The sequence below is a fragment of the Bemisia tabaci genome, chromosome 8 (assembly GCF_918797505.1).
Source record: "Bemisia tabaci chromosome 8, PGI_BMITA_v3".
In the NCBI taxonomy this organism is placed as follows: Eukaryota; Metazoa; Arthropoda; class Insecta; order Hemiptera; family Aleyrodidae; genus Bemisia; species Bemisia tabaci.
Genome location: NC_092800.1, coordinates 3,530,524 through 3,551,832, shown reverse-complemented (window position 1 = coordinate 3,551,832; position 21,309 = coordinate 3,530,524). Strand labels below are relative to the sequence as shown.

The window sequence follows — 21,309 nt, the reverse complement described above, 5'->3', positions numbered from 1 at the left end:
GATCAAAACCGCTGTTCGAAAATGCTTCAAAACCCTCTGTCAAGAAGACTTCCAAAAGACGATCCTTGTGAATTGGACAGAGCGGCTGAAGCTTTGTGTTCAAAGTGGTGGGAAATACTTCGAAAAACAGCCGAATGTTGAGTCATCCGTGTCATCCGATGAAGAAACTTGAAGTTCGTCATTTTCCGTAAGATTTTATAAGTTTTTTCAATAAAAACACTCAATTCTCATTTAACTTTTTTCCCCTTGATAAACACATTTGTAGCTAAAAATCCTGGAGGCGGCTATGCTACATGTCATTTTCAAAACCCTGTATTTCTGTCATTTTTGAAGCTAGAGAAATGATCTTGGTCTTGTTTTATTGGTAATTAAGTCTACGTTAAGCACTCATAAACCGCAAATCGATAGCTGCTTTTGTTTACTCAAAATCCGGAAGTGTGCAAAACTTTTTGAACACCCTAAAATTTTAAATGGTGTTTTTTAATTTTTGCACAAATACTTTTACATTCATTTGATTTTACAAACCAACTCATTTAATAAATTGAATAATTTTGCTTGCCGCACTTGGAATTCTCGGATCCATGGCCGACTTCCCTGATGACATTAATTTCCAAGCAAACAATTTCCAGTATGTGTAAAAATGTAACTTGTGTCAAAATTAGCCATCCTCTGATTGTAATAATAAAAGAAGAAAATTGAGCCAAAAATCCAAATTTTAATTTTCATGGTGGGAGCTCAAAGTGATTGTTTCCAAAAAACGAAACAATTTGTCTCCGTATACGACATTTTAAACTTCCTGTTATACTTTATTCTTTCGGTGGAAAACAAGTTTATGTAGGTTATTGAAAACTTCCTTGGTTTTTTTTCTCTGTTAGCAGAGTATTCCGTAGAAATTGGAAGCTATAAAGTTGGCTTGTTTCTCTTAGAAGAAGAAGAAAAAAAATAATAGGAGCAGAAATGTTGAGACATTGCGATAGAGATACGTGGTTTTACACAATGGCAACCAATTTGTACAGAGGTCCAGTTACACAACCAAATTGAGCCATCAAATTGCGCTTCTCATTGGTTGCATCCTCACCTCAGGTCTTTTTCCACCAATCAGAGCTTCAGTTTGATGGCTCAATTTGATCAAGTAACTGGACCTTAATACTAAAAGTAACAAGTGATTGAAATGAACCTTGCCTACAGCTAAGAACAGCGCTAGCCCTACCTTGGTTCAGCTGAGAGGACATCGGCCATATGTTCATTTAAGAGGGTAGGTAAAGTTATGAATTCGATTTTTCTCAGTGCACATTAATGAAATTTAAATTGTAAGTCATTTTAAATTCAGTGAAAATTTTTGAAGATACAAGATAAACAGATTCTTTGTATTGATGCTGAAACAGACTTATGCCCATAGAGTTATCTCAAAACTGGGACTGTACTTTTCTCACTTTAATGATTCTCTGCTTTCAAACTTTTTCAGATACTTTCAAAGCGTCAAATTTTGGATGTTCTTTGCACCAAATGATACAGAAATAACCCCCCCAAGTAGCAGTGATCATGATAAATTGCAATTTAATCGGAGAATGTATCGCGATTTTATCAACGTCGCAATTTATTGCAATATTATCCGATAAAAACCGGGATAAATTGCAATAAAATCGCTATTTTATCGCCGGCGATTCATCGCAATATTATCGGGAGAAAAGTTGCTATAAATTGAAATAAAATTTCGATTTTATCGAACGCAATTTTATAGAGATAAAATTGCAATTTTTCATCAACGCCCACCAACCCACGAATGACCCTTAGGAAAGATGTGTCTATGCTGCCGCCGCCGTCATTTTTAACAAGGTCCGTTGGTAACTTAACCGCATCTCTTTTTTTTACCAATTATTGGTAATGTTACCAAGACAGACTGGTAAGCTTACATAAAAACCAGTATTTTTACTGATTTTTTTCAGGTAAGAATACCACTTGTATTGGTAATCAATTCCCGGCGACTTAACCATTTTATCTCGGTAATCCTACCACAGTCGATAAAAAATATTGGCGGTTTTACCAAGGTCCATCGGTAAATTTGCAATCTCACTATTATTGGTAATTTTACCGAGACAGAATGATGAAATTACCAATAGAACCTTATTTTACCAACCGTATTTCAAGGTATGAAATAAAATACAGAGGAGGGAAAATAAAAATAATTCCAATGAAAACTCAGTGTCAGTCTACGCAATGACAAAAGTTGTAATGTTGCGAAGCGCGGATCCATCTGAGAGGCTTCAATTCGCACATATTAATCATGGAGTGGCCATAGTCTAGTGACAATGTGCTGGCCTGCTGCCGCTACGACTCGGGTTCGAATCCCTGCGGAGGGTCCGGGGATTTTACGCTCATCCTCGTAAAAGGACCTGACGAATGAACCTGACGGAAGTCGGCTGACAGTGCCAACCCCATTTTTTGGCGATTTTATCGGCGATAAAATCAGGATCATCAACATCTGAGCGATTATACTCGATCTTACCGCGATAAAATCGCAATTTTTTCGGGCGATAAAATTGCAATAAAATCGCGAAAAGATCGAGGATAATTGTTAAGGATCCTAGCAATTTTATCGCCAATTAAATCCTGAAAAATCGCAATTTAATTTCGAAATATCGCAATTTTTCCGTTGAAAAATGCTACTTGGGCCTCTAGGATAATTCATGATCATCTCATTTCTCTTTTTTTCGATTTGAATGTTCAGCCTGAAAAAAAGGGTCATCTTCCATTGGCGAGAAATGAAGGGGGGGGGGGGCAACAAACCTGAATGTTATGCTCATCAATATCGGAAAGAACTTTTTCTTTCAACTTCTTGACTTCTGATGCTGTCAAAGTATCAGCTTTGGCAATAACGGGGACTATGTTCACTTTTTGGTGCAGTCTTCTTAAAACCTCGAAATCCATTTGCCTTAACCTGTAAAAATAATAAAAATAACATGTTTCAATATGACAACCAAGACAAAAAAATCACTTTTCAACCCTGCTCAGCTGGAGACTGGCACAAAGAAAGTTTGATTTTGAAAATTCATCATACTCCGAAAGTTGCAACGAGCACCGTGTCAAATAATATCGAAATTTAATCGTGCAAAATTTATGGGTATTATGTGCTATCGTGCAAAATTTATTGGTATTATGTGCTAAGTCTTTTGCCATCAAAAAGAGAGCTCTTACATGTTGTGAATTATCATATGTATAGCGCCCGCCCACACACAAACTGGAGGCTTCAAAGAGGCTCATCAATGGAATTTTTAACTGATGCCATTTAGAAATCATCAGCCCAATGATTTTTGAAGGTAGCGGATGTGTTTTGGACACACCATAGATCGGATCTTGTTATTTTCACGGAATTTTGAGCAGAAATAGCTGAGAAATTATAGTAATAGGGCCGATAATTGAGCCCTATTTGTGAGTGGGACAGATGCTTATGTCCTAGAGATTTACATCCCTGCAATGAGGTCCAAGGAGGTCAATTTTTTGTGAATTAAGTATTGTATCATTGAGTGAAAAAATAATACTTTAAGTTTTGATTGAAAGCTTTTCAGGGCAGTGTCCTGTGGCAAAGATTACCAATAAAGACTTGCATAATGGTCCAAAAAGTTTGAATCCAAAACGCTGTAAGTTGAAACTTAACGTGGCTCTTCCTGAAAACTACTTTTCGGACTGCTAACTTTAAACTGTCATAGATTCGGATCTCTTTGGCAGTTTTGCATTTTTCCCCCAAAATAACACACCGTTAGACAGTGGAGGTGTGACTAATGTCTCAATCTTGAGTCTACCAGAGCAGACATTCAAACATTATTGTATCTTACCCATGCCCATATGGCGGAATGAAGTATAAGCAGCAATGAACCCGGTTGTCGACAATATTCTTTCGATTTAATCCACTTTCGTCGGTGAAGTACTGCCTGAATTGATCGTCTATGTAATTACAGCAAGCTCTCCAGCTCTCTTCACACTTCAACCCATCACCAAAGCCTGTTAAAAAATTCAGAAAAATGAAAAACTTTAACCACTTTGTTTTGTGGAGGTGCTTGGTGGACAAAACAAACAAACAAATAAAATATAACATACTTGCATTTAATCGTTAATATTTAGCCTTAGTTTTTATTTTCGTCTTCTCAGTCACCTATTTATATTAATGTATTTTGACGGTGAGACTCCCAAACGACGTATCTCGGTTTGCAACATTGCAGACTTCCTGTCATATTTTTTTTTTTAAACAGGAAACCGCTCAACAACAATTTTTAAAAACTGCCATGATTTTTCTTCTACGTGCAAAGAAAATTCTGTAAAAACTTCAAGGAATGCTGTTGATTTGTTTGCATTTAAAAAATTAAAATAGAAGCGGAGATTTTCAAACACCGCTAGCAAGATATGTGGTTTGGGAGTTTCACTGTCAATTTGCCAATGTTTTTACATTTTTACTTTCTGTTTTTTGTGGTTTTGGATTCTGTCAATTGGACACATTGGACGTATTTATGCTAAAAGGAACTATGTTGCATGCAAACCTTATGCACATAATTCTTTTTAGCATAAATACGTCCAATTATTTGCTTGATTTGTGTATACCTGCATGATGCTTCTTTCATGCTTACTAAGTCAAAGATGATGGAGAACAGTTCTGCTGTGCTAAGGAAGAACGCCGCACAAGCCTTCAAACGTTGCCAAACCTCATTTGACAACACTCGAATTTTCTGGAAAATTTTTAGATACTTTCCCTCCAAATTTTCGGGGAATTTCATTCGTAATTTGATCTTAAGCATCTGAAAGTTTCAATGAAAAATATGCATAAGTATCCTCAAGAATAAATATTTTCTGCAAGTAAATTTGGCAATATTCGAATGTTCATACGGCGTATTGCCTCAGCACAGCAGTGTTGGACCGAGTTTAACAGAAATGCACCAAGTTGAATTAAGTTTGAAACAAGAGAGGAGGGTTGGCAGTATTATTCCTAAATGAGACTCGATATCAAGAACAGAGTTTAAGTTATATTCAGGTTAAAAATTAGTTTTTTTTAGACTTTGATTTTTTACAGTGGAGAATTCACGAGTAAATGAACTTCAAATAATTCCAGACTCATTTTTTTCCAAAATGCGACTTTCTGCGTTTCTATAAAACTCACTTTTGTTGGTAAGGCTTTCTGCAGTTTTAATTTATGTATAAAAACAAGGATCAGTCTGAATTAATATGAGTTTTGATTATTTTTGAGAATTTCCTTTCTTCTTAATAATGAACAAATTGAAGTGCAGCACTGAAATGTTCATCTTTTTCAGACATTAACTAATCGCCAAAACAGAAGTATTTGTTCAAGTCTTCTTGCTATTGGTTGCATTTCTACGAAGGTTTCACTTTAAATATGTTTTATTTTAGGGAGACCTACACGGGCTTATGTATAGACAGAACTTAATTCTTTCATCATTTTTTTTTTTTTTTTGGGGGGGGGGGGAGGGGAGAATCAAGATACAATTTTGTTATTTTTGAAAACTTAGTAGAATTGTTTTCCTTCAGCACAAATCGATGATGAATCTGTAGAAACATGAACCTCAATTTGCGACACTGCATATTTTCAAATGAAAAAATACTCAATGTCATTTCCTAAAAACAATCCTGGTTTTTCTATTCTGTGTGAAGAATTTTCTGAGAAAATTTTAAGCAATAGCATAACTTCGTTGTTAGTGTTGTCTTTAGATAAAATAAATATTTGAACCAAGATAAGTACATTTAAACTGAATGAAATTGAAAGAAAGAGAAGAAATGATGTTTGCCTTTGTTTTTTCACTGATTAATGATATATACCTGGAGTATCAACGACAGTTAGTCTCAACTTCACGCCTCTTTCCTCAATATCCATACTTTTTTTTTCGATTGATGTTGTTTTTTCCAATCGTTCTGAAACACAAGTTGTAACAAATTAAATTACATATTACATACATGATAAAACCAGGAAAGGGTAAAGCACTAATTTTTTTAGAAAAAGAGGTTTATCATTTTACCCCTTATTTAATGAATTGATTGATTCTTGATCTTTTTATCTTTACGGTAATTTCTTTCCTCAAAATTGACTTAGCTTTTGCAATTGTAAATGCAATATATTGAGGGTTTGAAACCCTACACACTCACCTTTTGACACCTTTAAACTTTAAGTAAATGAAGAAAAAAAGAATGTGTCATTGATTCTGTGCCAAAAAAATGAGTATTAATGCAAAATTATACATCCGACTTTTACTTTGACCAACAAAGAAGCTGGTTTGGGTCAAAATTAGTTAAAAATATTCGATTCGATTCGAAATTGAAATTTTTCAAATTGTTCGATCCGATTTGATATGAAAAAAAAAAAAAAAAAAAACTGCACAGCCCTACTTTTTCCAGATCTTTCAATAAGATATGTTTCAATCGCTTAATCTCATCAGACTCACCATTGACATTGGGGATTTTGCGATCTTGATAGAGATCGCTGAGGAAGAGACTGTTGATGAGGGTTGATTTTCCAAGTCCAGAGTCACCCACCACCATCAGGGTGAAGTCGAAGCCTCTCTTGACGGATTTGCGATGAACTTGTTCCGGGAGGGTGGCGAACCCAATATAGTCCCTGTCTTCCTGAAACAAAGCCGAATCAACCATTAAACGACTGCTCCAAGGCTTTTGTAACTTTTAGTGCAGAATAAAACCAGATTTTGGTACTTGAAGTCAAGTGACACAAAACTTCCCCTCTTACGATCCTACGCAGCACTTGACTAGACAAGCACTTGAGAGTGCTCGTAAAGACGAGATGAGGGGCTTAAGTGCAGTTTCTGCTATTTCGAGAAATACGTGTTTGAAGTCTCGAAATTACATGGATCCTTATGGGGGAAAGCAAGTTTAAACTGACTTTTTGATGCTTAAAAATTGGAATTTGGGGGCGAATTTTTCTCAAAATATGCATTAAGGCTAGTTTCACTTGAAATCATTGATACCTCAATTTTTCCAAAAACTGCACTTATGCGCCTCGTCTTCCAAGCCCCTCAGATGATGTTGAGGAAAAAATAATTTGGGGCGAAGGAAGCATTACTCTTCCTCTATCTTCCTTTATTTCAACGAAAATAGACGGGATATTGCCACTTCATTCCTTTTGGAAGGTGTTAGCTTCTTCGCAAAATTATTCTTTCTACTTGCTCGACTCTGGATGAGATACACAACAAGCTGAAATATCTTCGACTGTTAGCTAGTCAAGATGACAAATTATCTTAGATATCAAAATTCCCCGACCTTTCCCCGATTTTTCAAGATTTTGGAACATCAAATTGTCTGGTATTTCCATGATTTCTCAATGTTTTTAAGGGCATGATTTCTCATGAAAATGTTTACATTAAAACGTTTACAGCGCAACTTCTCATAATTATTTCGAAATAAAAATCTGAAATTTAAACCTTAATGCAGAAGTTCTGATACCCGCCATTAGATCCTGTGAGCGCGGCAGAAAATAATCGAATTTGTTGGGTGGAAGAAAGAAATTTCAAGATTCCACAGCGAAATTGCCTGATTTTTCAGGTTTTCGATGACTTTTTAGGAACTTGTCACCCGGCTGGTGAAAGTTCACTTGAAGGATTTAGAGGACAAGACGCATGGGGGCAGTTTTTGCTATTTCGAGAAGTACGTGTTCGAAGTTTCGAAATTACATGGATCCTTACGGCGGAGAGAAAGTTTGGACTGACTTTTTGAAGCTTAAAAATTGGAATTTGGGAGCGAATTTTTCATAGAATATGCATTAAGGTGATTCGACGGTTGTCATTTCTTCTTTCGGAGCGACGTGAGATATATCGCATCAATTCGTTCCATAAATTCAGTTCCATAATTTACTTGTCATTATCTTCGAATTTTGAGATCGCACTTCTGTTGTCATAAGACTAAAGAATTCATGTACCAAATTTGACAAATAAATTCAACGTAATGAGGGCAGGAGTTTTTCAGACGTAAAATATCGCATTCGAGTGCAGTTCCGATATCAGTATCGAATGCGATACTTTTAATCTAAAAAAACCCTGCCTTTAATACGTTGAATTTCTTTGTCAAATTTGGTACGTGAATTCTTTACGCAGGGCCGGATTCACCTACTTGCCGCCCATGGGCCGCCTGTATTTTGCCGCCCCCTTCTCATTCTTTTTGAAACATCAATAAAAACCATCAAGTGAACGTGCCAGCGGGGGTGGGGTGCAAAAGACGCGTTTACACGTGTTGGAAACATTTTTTGGGAAAGCCCTGTCAACACTACTAGCAAAAATTCACCGAACTTTGCGCGAACGTTAAGTTTCGTAAACCTATCTCTGCGTGGACAAGGCCTTCCATTCATAAGGAATGAACGAAAAAATTATGAAGGAACAAACATACATGTGGTTTAATGATTTTAACTTCCGCCGCCGCGCCCCGCAGACCGCACCGTGTTTGGAGCAATGCGTGAAGTACCCCGACAGTTTTGTAGGCGCTATGAGTTTCACGCCGACGACCGCTGCTGAACGCACTGTGTTTGACGCAATTCGTGAGTCTTGTAGGCGCTACGCGCGACGACCGCTGCTGAACGCACTGTGTTTGACGCAATTCGTGAGTCTTGTAGGCGCTATGCGTTTCACGCTGACCGCACTGTGTTTGGCGCAATGCGTGAAGTATTCACGCAATCTTGTAGGCGCTATCCATTTCACGCTGACCGAAGTGACCGCACTTTGTTTGATGCAATGCGTGAAGTATTCGTGCAGTCTTGTAGGCGCTAATATGTGTGACATGCCGACCGCCGCGCCGAGGGCTTCTCCTTATCATCTCAAGTACTCGTCATCATTTCTCTCTCAGTCGCGCCGTTCCTGGCCAAATTGCGTATTTGGTCTCTCTCTTAACTCGATTTATTAAAGGAGTTGTCTCTTGTATCACCGAAAGACGACAAAATTAGAAATTACTATACTCTCAGGAAATGAGAGATTTTGTTTGTAATTTTTTTTCTAAATCCGATTTTTCCTTATACCTATACATTTAAAAAAATGCAAACTTTGCCGCCTCCTAGATTTGCCGCCATGGGTCGCGGTCCATGTGGCCGCCCCCTTAATCCGGCCCTGGTCTCATGACAACAGAAGTGCGATCTCAAAATTCGAAAAAAATGACAAGTAGCTGAAGTTATGGAACGAATTGATGCGATATATCCCACGTCGCTCTAACACAACAATGGACCACTAGACAAGGTACGAATTTCAGCATTCTGATACATGTTTCTCAACCAAAATTTCACGTAAAACACGATGCACACAACGAAAATTACAAAAACCAACTTCTTACGAAGCTATTTAGTGATTCTTGATGCGTGAATTCAAACCACCCGCTCATGAAAACTCAATGCTCTACGTGATTCACATCGCTCATAAACGTTATCATGAACGTCTCTGCGAATAAAAAAATCTGGCAACTTCAATCTTGACACTTTGGCTCAGCTATAGCAAATTACTTATAGTTTGAAAAACACATGGTGGAAATGAACATTGCTCGATTGAGAAGATTGATGAAACCGTTGTAGTGCGCGATTTGACTCAAGTAGAGTTTTGAGTTTCTTGTGAGCGGGCAGTTCAAATTCCTCGTAACCAATGAGAAAAAAAATGTTAATAGCTTCGTTAGGAGTTGTTTTCAGTAATTTTCGCTGCGCGAATCGTGTTCTACGTGAAATTGGTTAAGATACATGAATCAGAATGCTTAAATTCGTACCTTGTCTAGTGGTCCATTGGCAACCGTCGAAGCAGCTTAAGACTAGTTTTACTTGAAATCATTAATATCTCGATATTTTGAAAACTGCACTTATGCGCCTCGTAAGCCCCTCATTTAAAGAGTTAACGAAAGTAGGTATGGTAAGGAACCGTTCATAAAATACCAATGGCGTGGCGTGAAGGATCGATTATCGATATTTCTCCATTTGAAGCTGTAGTAAAGAATCGATTAAGGTGTTCGTTGCGAACACCTTGATATTCGATTCTTTTCCATAGACTTAAATGGCAGATCAATCGATATATTGAAAAGCACGCTACACCACTGTAAAGTATGTAGGGAAGAGTCGAGGTAAGCGTTAAGTCATTTGGACTACATTTTGCAATCTGGAACTATAAATTCTAGCCCGGTTTGTAAACAATGTATGTGCCATTAATTTCCCTATGCGCATAAGTGTTTTTACAGATGAGCCAGAATTTATAGTTCCAAATTGCAAAATGCAGTCCATCTTGTTTTGGCACGTTAAAGTATAGGGCTTTCTGTCACAGAAGCGTCAGGGGGTGGAAGAAAGTTCAACAAATCCGAAATTCAGCGTGAAAAGTTTCATTATCGGCCCGAAAAATGAGAGAAAAGTGACAAGACTTACTCTGCGAAGTTTTTCTCTTGTTTTGATGGTGGTAATTTGAGAAAACTTCAATTCCGCAGGGGGGCACTTGAGGCAGTAAAAACTGTTTCGGGCTGGGAGCGGGCTCTTTTTTCGCGGCGACGAGGGGGTGCTTTTGACGCCTTCGATATGAGCCCTGCTCGATGGGCTCCCCAGCAATTCCTTGCCGGATCCGTGCTTTCATGTTCAACCACGCGCATATTGGACTTGGCGAGCTTCGTAAATCGTTTTCCTTCATTTTCCCAGCCAACAACTCCCTGATAGAGTCCACGCCAAATACAGGGTCGCCACAAAATTTAGAAAATACAATTCCCTCACATTTTTCTGATTTCCCTCACACATTTGAGTAAAAGCCCCTGGCAATTGAAGATATGTCGTGAGGCCAAAAAGACATCATTTGAAATAGTTTTCAGGTTAAATTTGTTGTCCGAAACGTCAAATGCATTTTAAAAAGCCAATAAACACTGGGGGAAAAAGTCGCTTGGATCTTGAGTCCAGACTCTTAAAAATACTGACAAGAAAAAATAAGCTTGATTCAACCGGATTTCTGCTTGAATTAAAAGGAAATCCGCTTGAATTGAGAGGCTTGGCTCTTCGAGTCAAGAAAAATCCGATTAGTTAAGAGTATTTTTTCTTGTCAATGTTATTAAGGACTCTAGATCCAAGCGACTTTTTTTTCCAGGGAAGGTGAATCAACAGTTGATCCTTGACACTTTCGTCATTTTTCCTGACATTTCTAGGTTTTCCCTGACTTTTTAAAATTCCTTGACATTTCTTGGTATTCCATGACTGTGGCAACGCTGCAAATAATTTTTACGCACTCCTAGACTACGACAAAGGATCCACCATCTTGCATCTCGCATTTACTTTACATGTAAAAGTGATGTCAGACGATGTCAGAGTTCTTCCGCAGTCTAAACGGCGTAAGCTTATTTGGCGTGGACTCTAGCACACTACGTTTCACAAATGCTATAAAAAATGGGTCAATTGCGCTGGTCTCAAAATCGTGTTTTGAGGCTTGATTATTATAGATTAGCTAAAAATAATAAGATCTGGCCAAACAGCAACCCTCTACGTTCAATATTAACCGAGATATCGTGCTTTGAAAAACTCGGTTTATGACATCATCCACCGCGATAGTGACACCCTTAGTTTCTGCCACCTTGCTTTCATCCGAGTTTCACGTTGAGTAACCAGTGAAAATATTTGTCTCCCTGACGAATAAAGCAAGAAGGAAGAAACCAAGAATGTCACTATCGCGGTGAATGACATCATAAACCGATTTTTTTAAACACGATATCTCGTTTAATATTGACCGTAGAAAGTTGCTGTTGAGGCAGATCTTATCACTTTTAGCTGATGTAAAAGAATCAAGCATCAAAACACGATTCTGAGACCAGCGCAACTGACCCATTGACCCTGACACCTCTTATTTTTAAAACGCAACAAAAATGCAACCAAAAACCAAAAGCGCAACAAGTCGTAGACACGACGTTCATAGTGGCAGTAAAAATTTAGTGGCGCAGCGGTGATATAAACGGTTTGGATACTTTCACTCGTAAACTCATACAAAACTTGCGAGTTGGATGTTGCTTCGGATATTCGAGAACCCCTTTTTTGGTATAATCGGCTTTTTCAGAGTAATTCACTTTCATCTTCATCTCAGCTCGAATTTCTTGGAGCGTTCCACGCCTAATCCTGATTCTACACCTGCAGAACTAACATTGATGACAACATCCAGTGACGGGCAAAATGCGCTGAAAACGAAACTGCAACGCGCATCTCTTTCTTCCATTCTTTCTTTTTCCAACTTCAATGTGATCTGTTTCTAACTTTTCATTGAGGTCCCCCGAGTAATTGGACGTATTTCTATTAAACGGAACTATGTGCATTATGACGTGAGCCCTGTTATGCATGTATTTTTATGGGTCTCAGGGCTCATGTCTAAATGCACATAGTTCTGTTTGGCAGAAATACGTCCAATTGTAATAATTAAAAATGTATTATTATAAATTAAAAATTTTCGCACGGGTTTTGTTCAGTTCCTTATTCACTTATGTATGTATTTATTTATTTATTTTATGAAAAAATAAGCGACATGATCGATGCCTTGAAATTTTCTGCGGACTGCACTCAGATTGTAATCATACAATAAAAAATGCCAAATCAGAATACTGCCATATTTTCTTATAAAAAATTAGCGCACGAGGGAAAATTGGGCAACATCTGGTGTAGATAGGCTGATTCTGGCTGTATTCGTCCAACTGTACCATATTTTACAATTAAGGACTAAAATTTTGGGCTCCGTTAAAAAACATCGTATGTATCATTTATTTTCCTAGAGACATATCTATTTTAACGTATGAACCTAATTGTCCCTAATTACAAAATGTAGTCCAATTATCACCGCACTATTAATTCCTGAGACGAAGGGGTGAGTCACGAAATTTCACCGATTCAAAGTGGTAAATGAATTACTACAATATCTGGCTCCATTTAAAACAACGTATGTATCACTTGGTTCCCTATGGCCACATGTGTTTTTGCATGTAAGCCTAAAATTGCCGTTCTTAATTACAAAATACAGCCCAATAATTATCACCGCAATATCAGTTCCTAAGAAGAATTGGAAAATCTCTAGATTCCACCGATTCAAAATGAAAAATGAAATGGAGTGTCTCTGGGCGCAGAGAAACTTGAACAAGAGAAAGCACCGATCACTGAAAAACGTTGACACCGTTGTTAGGCCGAAAACGAACTGCTCCTATTTGAGTCTTCCAAACGGGGACCCAAGGCACCAAAGAAGAAGAAGAAGAAGAAGAAGAAGAGGAGGAAGAAGAAACAGAAGAAAGGAACTTCCGAAGGCTCCATTTCATTATTCCTGGGCCCTCTCGTTTAATTTCCTAATGTCAATCTGTTATCAGTCCAGGTTTTGACAAACTTCCGCCGAAGGGCACCCGCGTTTCACCTGCACTCAGTAAAACTAATATTTACTCGGGCTTCGTCGCCAAGTTTCCTTGATGAATGACGTTATTTAACAGAAGGAGCACAGGGCCCAAGTAAATTACGCAGCTAATTTTAGTTGAGACTAACCCAAAAATATAGGTGAGCTTTTTTTCAAATGGGGGTTTGTTTGGGAGGGGCTAGTATGGGATCTAAATGTAGTATTTTCTTATTCTCCCTTCGGGATAGGAATTTGGTTTTGGTCATTTGTTTTGAAATGATCGTAATAACTCACTTTTCAGTGCGATATGATAGCACTCAAATTTGGAAAAGTTTCCTTTTGAATCAATTTATTCCAAGCAGCGGACCGATTTTTAAAATTTATAGACAGAGCTATAGAAAAAGAAGACAAAAGTGATACGGAGAGAAAAGATTGGTGGAAGCGGGTGGTTGCAATAGACGAAGAAGGTAGGTAACAGACGAACTAACGGCAACTCACTAGAGACCCTATAGTCCATCATTTTCTACCTTAGTCTATAAGTGCCACCCAGTTCAACCAATAGGATCGCTCCATACTCCCTATGTCTTCTTTGTCTATCACTGGGTCTATGAATTTCAATAATCAGCCCCCAGGGGCGCAGAAAGTTCTCTGGAATACAGGGCCGGATTCACCTACTTGCCGCCCATGGGCCGCCTGTATTTTGCCGCCCTCTTCTCATTCGTTTTGAAACTCGATAAAAACCATCAAGTGAACGTGCCAGCAGGGGAGGGGTGCATAAGACGCATTTACTCGTGTTGAACACATTTTTTGGGAAAACCCTGTCAACACTACTAGCATAAGTTTACAGAACTTTGCGCGAAAGTTAAGTTTCGTAAACCTACCTCTGTGTGGACAAGGTCTTCCATTCATACGAAATGAACGGAAAAATTATGAAAGAACAAACATAAATGTGGTTCAATGATTTTAACTTCCGCCGCTGCGCCGCGCAGACCGCACCGTGTTTGTCGTAATGCGTGAAGTATTCCGACAGTCTTGTAGGCGCTATGCGTTTCACGCCGACCACTGCTAAACGCACTGTGTTGGACGCAATGCGTGAAGTATTCACGCAGTCTTGTAGGCATTATGCGTTTCACGCTAACCGCACTGTGTTTGGCGCAATGCGTGGAGTATTCATGCATTCTTGTAGGCGCTATGCGTTTCACGCCGACCGCTGCTGACCACACTGTGTTTGATGCAATGCGTGAAGTATTCGTGCAGTCTTGTAGGCGCTAATATGTGTTACATGCCGATCGCCGCGCTGAAGGCTCCTCCTTTTCATATCAAGTCCCCGTCATCATTTCCCTCTGAGTCGCGCCGTTCCGGGCCAAATTGCATGTTTGAATTCTCTCTTAACGCGACTAATTAAAGATGCTGTCTCTTGTATCACTCAGAGACGACAAAATTAGAAATTACTATACTCTCAGGAAATGAGAGATTTTGTCGCCTTTTCTCGTTTGTAATTTTTTTTTCTAAATCCGATTTTTTTTATACCTGCACTTAAAAAAATTGCAAATTTTTGCCGCCTCTTAGATTTGCCGCCATGGGCCGCGGCCCATGTGGCCACTCCCTTAATCCGGCCCTGCTGGAATAAAAACCATTAGTAGTTACTATGAACTTGGGTTCAGATTTCACTGACTAAGGAACCTTTAAAGTTAAATGTTACTTTAATGGAGGAACTTCGTATACATATTAAATTGACTGGATTTTGCAATTTGGAACAACTGTTTCTGGCTCATTTTAGAGGGAACATTTGTGCCATTAGTTTTCTTATGCAGATAGGAGATTTCTTGGATAGGCCTGGATTTTTAGCTCCTGATTGGATGCCTCTAAGTCAGAAGGACAATATCCTGTGTGACGTGAGCCCTTTTATGCGTGTATTCTGATGGATCTCAGGGCTCTTGTCAGAATGAATGAGGTTCCTTTTGATTTAAATAAAATACGTCCAATTGCAAAATGTGGTCCAACTTTCAGTCTAAGTTTTCAAAATAACTCTAATTTATAAGAGGCACATTTGTGATGTTATGGTGATCTAAAACATGATCTTTTTCCGTAGGATGCTTAAAAAAAGAAGAAAATAGAAATTGCATTTGACGATTTCAATCAATCCCGCGTATTCCTTAGAGAGATACAGCCGAGATACAAGTTCAATTGCCAGAACCCGATTTGATAACCGGCTCGACTGACGTGCTATTTTAGTTGTTGAAAACTCACAAACCGTCGCTCCTCTGCAGTAAGGACTTATCTCGATTCCCGCCTGAGCCCCGAAAAGCATGGATTCATACGTAAAACAGGACTCACGTGGAGGTGACATACGCTCTTATGTCAGAGGGGCGATGGCACAAATACTCTGGTCTTGGGCCTTCTTTATTGGGCCTAATAATTTTCTAACAGCTCGCAAAATTCACGCAACCGATGGTGCTTCTGGGATTCGGGCCTTGTGATTTTTGATCTAGAGAAGAGATTGTGGCGGAAGTTGTTGAGCCATTCGGACGTATTTCGTCGTCTCCTGCGGGTCGATGGTTGAATCGTTATCGAATGCTTCTGATCGATAAATCCCTATCTTAACAATGCTATATATCGATCAAGGTCATTCGATATCGATTCAACAATCGAGGAGCTGGACGAGAGAACGTAACTCCATTTCAATGTTGCCAACTTTCCCTCGCAAATTGCCATTAATCAAGAGAATCTTGGGCATTTCTGACTGAAAAATTCCCTGATTTTTCTCTGGATTTTAAGCAGAGAGCAGACGATTTTGGATAAAAATTGCTTACGTACATTTTTGTAAAATATATTAATTGTTCGAGTCGATTTGGCAACCTTGGAATGGAGTGACGTTCCTTCGTGCTGGAAACGACGATTTATGCTAAAAGGAAGTATAAGCATAGGGTTTGCGCGAGACATAAGTCCTTTTAGCATAAATACGTCCATTTGTTCATTCACGTTTCTGAAACACGTCGCACGGTGGATCGAGTTAATAGGAGACCTCGGACAAAATTTGGAAACTTCAAAAGCTTAAAACTCCGTTTATACAAAACTTTGAGGTTCTAAAAGTGGTTTCATTGGTTTTTTCGTGAAATTTACTTTCAAAACAACCCTGAAAATTTGAAATCTGACGAAATAAACGTCAAAATTTGCAGTTCTAGTAAAAAATTTCATGTCCAACCTCTCCAATTGACTCGACCCACCGTGCGTCGAGTGCGAGCGTGTAAGGAAATCAACTTTGATACTGCCGTGCTAAGGAAAAACGCCGTAAGAGCCTTCAGACGTTGCTAAATCTCCCCCGATAAACTATTTATTTTTGAGAAAAGTTACGCTTATTTTTTCTTGAAATTTTCTGATATTTTAGATCAAATTACGAGCATAATTCACTAGAAAATTGAAGGATAAATACTTTGCGAATTTTCCCGCAAATAAATGTTTTGTCAAAGGAAATTTGGAAACGTCTGAAGGCTCGTACGGCGTTTCTTCTTATCACAGCAGAATAATCCGAGTGTGACCGGTGTGGCCTGTTCTGCCGTGCTAAGGAAAAACGCCGTATGAACCTTCAGGCGTTGCCAAATTTCCTTTGATAAAAAACGAATTTCCTGTTAAACTTATGAACGTTTTCCTTCCAATTTTTCAGATAATTTTGTTCACAATTTCACCTAAAGCCCCTGAAAATTTCAAGGAAGAATATTCAAAATTTTCCTTAAAAACAAACGTTTTATGCAAGGAAATTTGGCAACTCTCGAATGTTCATACTGCGTTTTTCCCTAGCACGGCAAAATTCCTATTTGAAGAGTGAAAGTAATCCGTTGGTAATCAAAAACTAACTTAGCTGTGCCTCGTGGAATTTTTTAATCGCCAACTTAAATTAACCCTACTTAATTTGATTTTTTATATCCGAAAACCCCGTTTCTTTGATACTTTATATATTTGTGCTGATGAAAAACCTCTTCGCGTCGGGGAATTGATTTATTTTGCAAAATAACATGTCAGTTGTCAAGACGAAAACTTTCTCATCATAATTCATAATGCATTTAGAATTAAGTCGAGGCAACTAAAATGTGACTGGATTCGTGAGAAGGGGCCTCATCTTCTAGGAAAAAATTTCCCTTATTTTCTTTTTTTTTTAAACTTACACCGCGTTAATCTAAAACCTTAGAATTTTATCTTGAAACTTCAGGACTCGCATCTCTTACGATTTTTGAGCTTTCCAAAATTTCTAGATCTTCTTCCTTCACGCATTGGTAAGAAATTAAAGGAAATATTCTCCAGGGAGGTAAGGTCCATTTTCACCGATTCGGTCACAAACACTTGGTTTCTTGGACGCAGAAAATTGTTCCTCAGCACAACAATAAACCGTTGAGGGACCTGTTTTCTTTGTTGTAGTAAATCCAATTTTTTCCAGTATATTTTGCAACTTTCTGAAATTGATTCTCATGACAAACCCCTGTTCCGAACGGATGAAACAATAAAGAAGCGCAAAATTCGGTCCGTGCTCAGTAGCACGGCTGCGAGCACGCCAGAAATCCAGAACCCACGATAATTACCATTATCAGCGTGGGGGCATAAATTAGAGAAGGGGGGGGGGGGGCTGAGTGGGTGCCCCTTAAAAGACGACCATACGTGCAATAATCTGTCGTCGTCAAAGCAGTCCCCAGAGATCAAACGTCACATGTTGCTGGGCGTTAGTAATAATGCTCCTTTTTTAGCTATCATAAAAAAGGTTAATCATTTTAGAGACCCGGCACAGTGTGGCCTAGCGGCAAAAAAATATGAAATCGTCTAACGGGAAAGAGATCTAACATAGGCTGTTCCAAAAGGACTGGTCCTGTCGTTTCCAAACTATGATAGGTATTGACACGATCTTGGAGTCATTTGAAAGATCAACTCATAATCTATCGATTAAGACTAAAATTGTCTAAGTTATGCCAAGTTTGTCCGATTTAGCAGATCTTGGTCTTAATCGAAAGATAATGAGTTGATCTTTCAAATGACTTTAAGATCATGTCAATACCTATTATAGTTTAGAAACTACGGGACCAGTCCCGGTTCTTTTTGAACACCCTATGTGTTTTGAAGAAAAGTTACAACGACTTGTAACACCGAGTGCGTACTTTGCGTCTGGTCTGCTTTACCCAATCATGCAAGCGTAATGAATGAATATTTACAGCCTGGTAAACGGGAAACAGTCTTAACTCGACACATCAAAGAAACTGGACGTGTGCGTAAACTCGCGGTTTACATGGACCACATTTTGCGATGAGGAATGACTATTTTTGGCTCACTTGAGAAACAACATACATGCAATTGATTTCCCTATGCAGATAGGTGCTTTTACGGAAGAGCCAGAAATAGTACAGTTCCTTATTGCAAAATGTAATCTAAATTCTCGGAAATTTTACACTGAATGGGATCCGCCTCATGGGTGGTTTCACGATAACTCGAATAGTTTTGTCGCCGTAACAGACAACACATTTTTCGGTCATGTTTTTAATAGAAATGAAAATCACTCAAATTTTGTCGCATTAATCTTCAAAGGGTTACGTATTGTAACGCTTTCTAATGATTTATTGCTCTACTTCTCAATTAATAATATGTAAATTCCGAAAATGTGCTGTCTGTTACGCGGTAAAAAGTCAGCGTAACAGACAGCACATTTTCGGCCATTCATGCATTAAAATTGAAAATTAGAGCGATAAATCTTTGAAAAGCGTTATAACACGTAACTCTGGGTCTATAAATGCAAAAAAATTCAAGTGATTATCATTACTACTAAAAATCTGAGCGAAAAATGTGTTTTCTGTTACGGCGACAAAACTATTCCAGTTATCGTGAAACCACCCTCATACTACGGAGTGTGACGGATCGAAGTTTAACAACCAGTGGCGAGGTGTGAATGACCTATTATCGATATTTCCCCATTTGAAGCTATGGTGAAGAGTCGATTATTCTCTTTCTTGATCCTTTTCCGTAGGTTTAAATGGCAGATCAATCGATAAGTCACAAAACACGCCACACCACTGGACCTACTACAAAAAGTGGCAGATTGAAGTTTAGCAACCAGTGGCGAGGCGTGAATGACCTATTATTATCGATATTTCCTAACCAGCCTAAACCATTTCGTAACCAGCGCTACATAAAATCATTAATTTCTTGGTTTGGAGTTGGTTTTGGTTTCAGTAATTTCCGTTGCGTGAATTGTGTTCTACGTGAAATTTTGAAAAGAATACATCCATCAGAATGTTCAAATACGTATGCCTTGTCAAGGGGTCAATTCCGCCAATCTTTGGTGGAAACTTCAGTTTTTAAGGCTCCAACCCTCAAACCTCAAAATTATCTCCGCATTGGATGCTGAAACAAGTGTTTAGTCAATTTTTTGACAAAAATAATAATTGTTTCATAAGTATGTATCGCGATATACAAAACATAGAGCTGGACACTATCATAAAATGCACTGTATCGTCCGTTCAGTTGCAGCAAAATAATACCAATCAACGTGCTCTAAGGCCGAGAAATTGCCTATACTCGTGAAAATTAAAGTGAAATTCAAACGCAGGACACTATGCTGTTTCAACACGGTGCGATGATACAAATCAACGTTCTCCTAGGTCAAGAAATTGCCTATTCGTAAAAATTGAAGGGGTTTAGTAAAACGCGGCGAAATAATGCTCATATTTTGAAGTATCGATTCTCGAATAGACGGATAGAACAGCAGAATTTGGACTACTGGCATAGTTCAAGGTATGTCGGAAAGCAGTAAGTGCGCAGAAATTGACGTCATTTCCTACAAAACAGTAGTGAGTCCAAATTGTCTGCAAACGCACGGACCTCGACACCACCATGAATTTTGAAGGTCCTTCCTTCAGCGGAGGAAAACAGCACGGTGAAATGAATATGTCTATGTCGAAGGCAAATAGTCAAATCAGGCATTGTATAAAATCCCTAGGCAAATATATTCTTACTTAGATTGAAATTTTAATTTTTTACCACAATTTTAGACAAAATAATTCGTTGCTCCGGTGGGAAAGAATTCTTTGTAAAAATATGCAGCATACAATAGTTTTTTAAACGATTTTAAGATCCTGAATGCACATTTATCATGAAATTTTTGGAACGTCATTAAACATAGAATTTTTAAAATTTTAACACTTAAATGTACTGGAGGCATGTGAAAAGGAAGGAACGAGGAGAGTTTGCGGATTTGAAGAGTTATTTTTCCCTAAATATTAAAAACCCGTGAACTCCTCGCCATTTTCCAGAATTCCGTAAACTGTCAAAATTTGACTACCGGCCTGGGCATTTAATAAAATGCCTGATTTGACTATTTGCCTTCGACAGATACAAATCAACGTGCTCCTAGGTGAAGAAATTATTTACCCGGGAAAACTGAAGGCGCGTGTTCAAACGCGGTGACAGTATGCTCTCATTTTAAAGTGTTGATTCTAGTATGCTCTCATTTTAAATCGTTGATTTTTTAATTAATAGCGCTAAAAGCAATTTTCGCAAATCAAATTGAGTGCTACGGTAAGACATACACTGCATTTTGCAACTCAAAACTTCAATTTATAGCTCAATTTAGGAACGACGTATCAACCATTAGTTTCCCTGTGGACTTAAGTTTTTTTATACATATAGATGGGCTAGAAATTGCAGTTCCTAATTGCAAAATGCAGTCCATGTATCAGAGAGCTTATATTCGTACCCTGTTTAGTGGTCCATGTTGCGAGATAAAAGGTTACTGAATAAGGGTTGCCACAGAATTTAGAAAATGAAATTCCCTGACATTTCCCTGATTTCCTTGACACATTTTGGTGAAATTCCCTGACAATTGAAGATCTGACGAATGGTTAAGAGAGCATAATTGAAAATCGTTTTCAGGCAAAATTTATTGTTCGAAACCTTAAACTCATTTTAGAAAGCAAATAAAGGTGATTTAACA

The 21,309-nt window shown here is 38.3% G+C and overlaps 1 protein-coding gene across 7 annotated transcripts in view; it reads right to left on the bottom strand.

Annotated features, from left to right (window-relative positions):
• Window positions 1–21,309, bottom strand: part of Septin4 (septin 4) — a 62,054-nt gene that overhangs the window by 6,765 nt on the left and 33,980 nt on the right. For 4 of the 7 annotated variants that reach the window (XM_019045071.2, XM_072303751.1, XM_019045072.2 and 1 more), the window contains 4 exons: window positions 6,441–6,617; window positions 5,821–5,913; window positions 3,834–3,999; window positions 2,788–2,938 (listed from right to left, as the gene is read on the bottom strand). In XM_019045071.2, the coding sequence (XP_018900616.2) occupies window positions 2,788–2,938; window positions 3,834–3,999; window positions 5,821–5,913; window positions 6,441–6,617 (587 nt within the window). Of the gene's footprint in view, window positions 1–2,787; window positions 2,939–3,833; window positions 4,000–5,820; window positions 5,914–6,440; window positions 6,622–10,381; window positions 10,401–21,309 lie in introns of those variants that run through there. The other 3 variants (XM_019045073.2, XM_019045076.2, XM_019045070.2) reach the window with 2 other exon arrangements.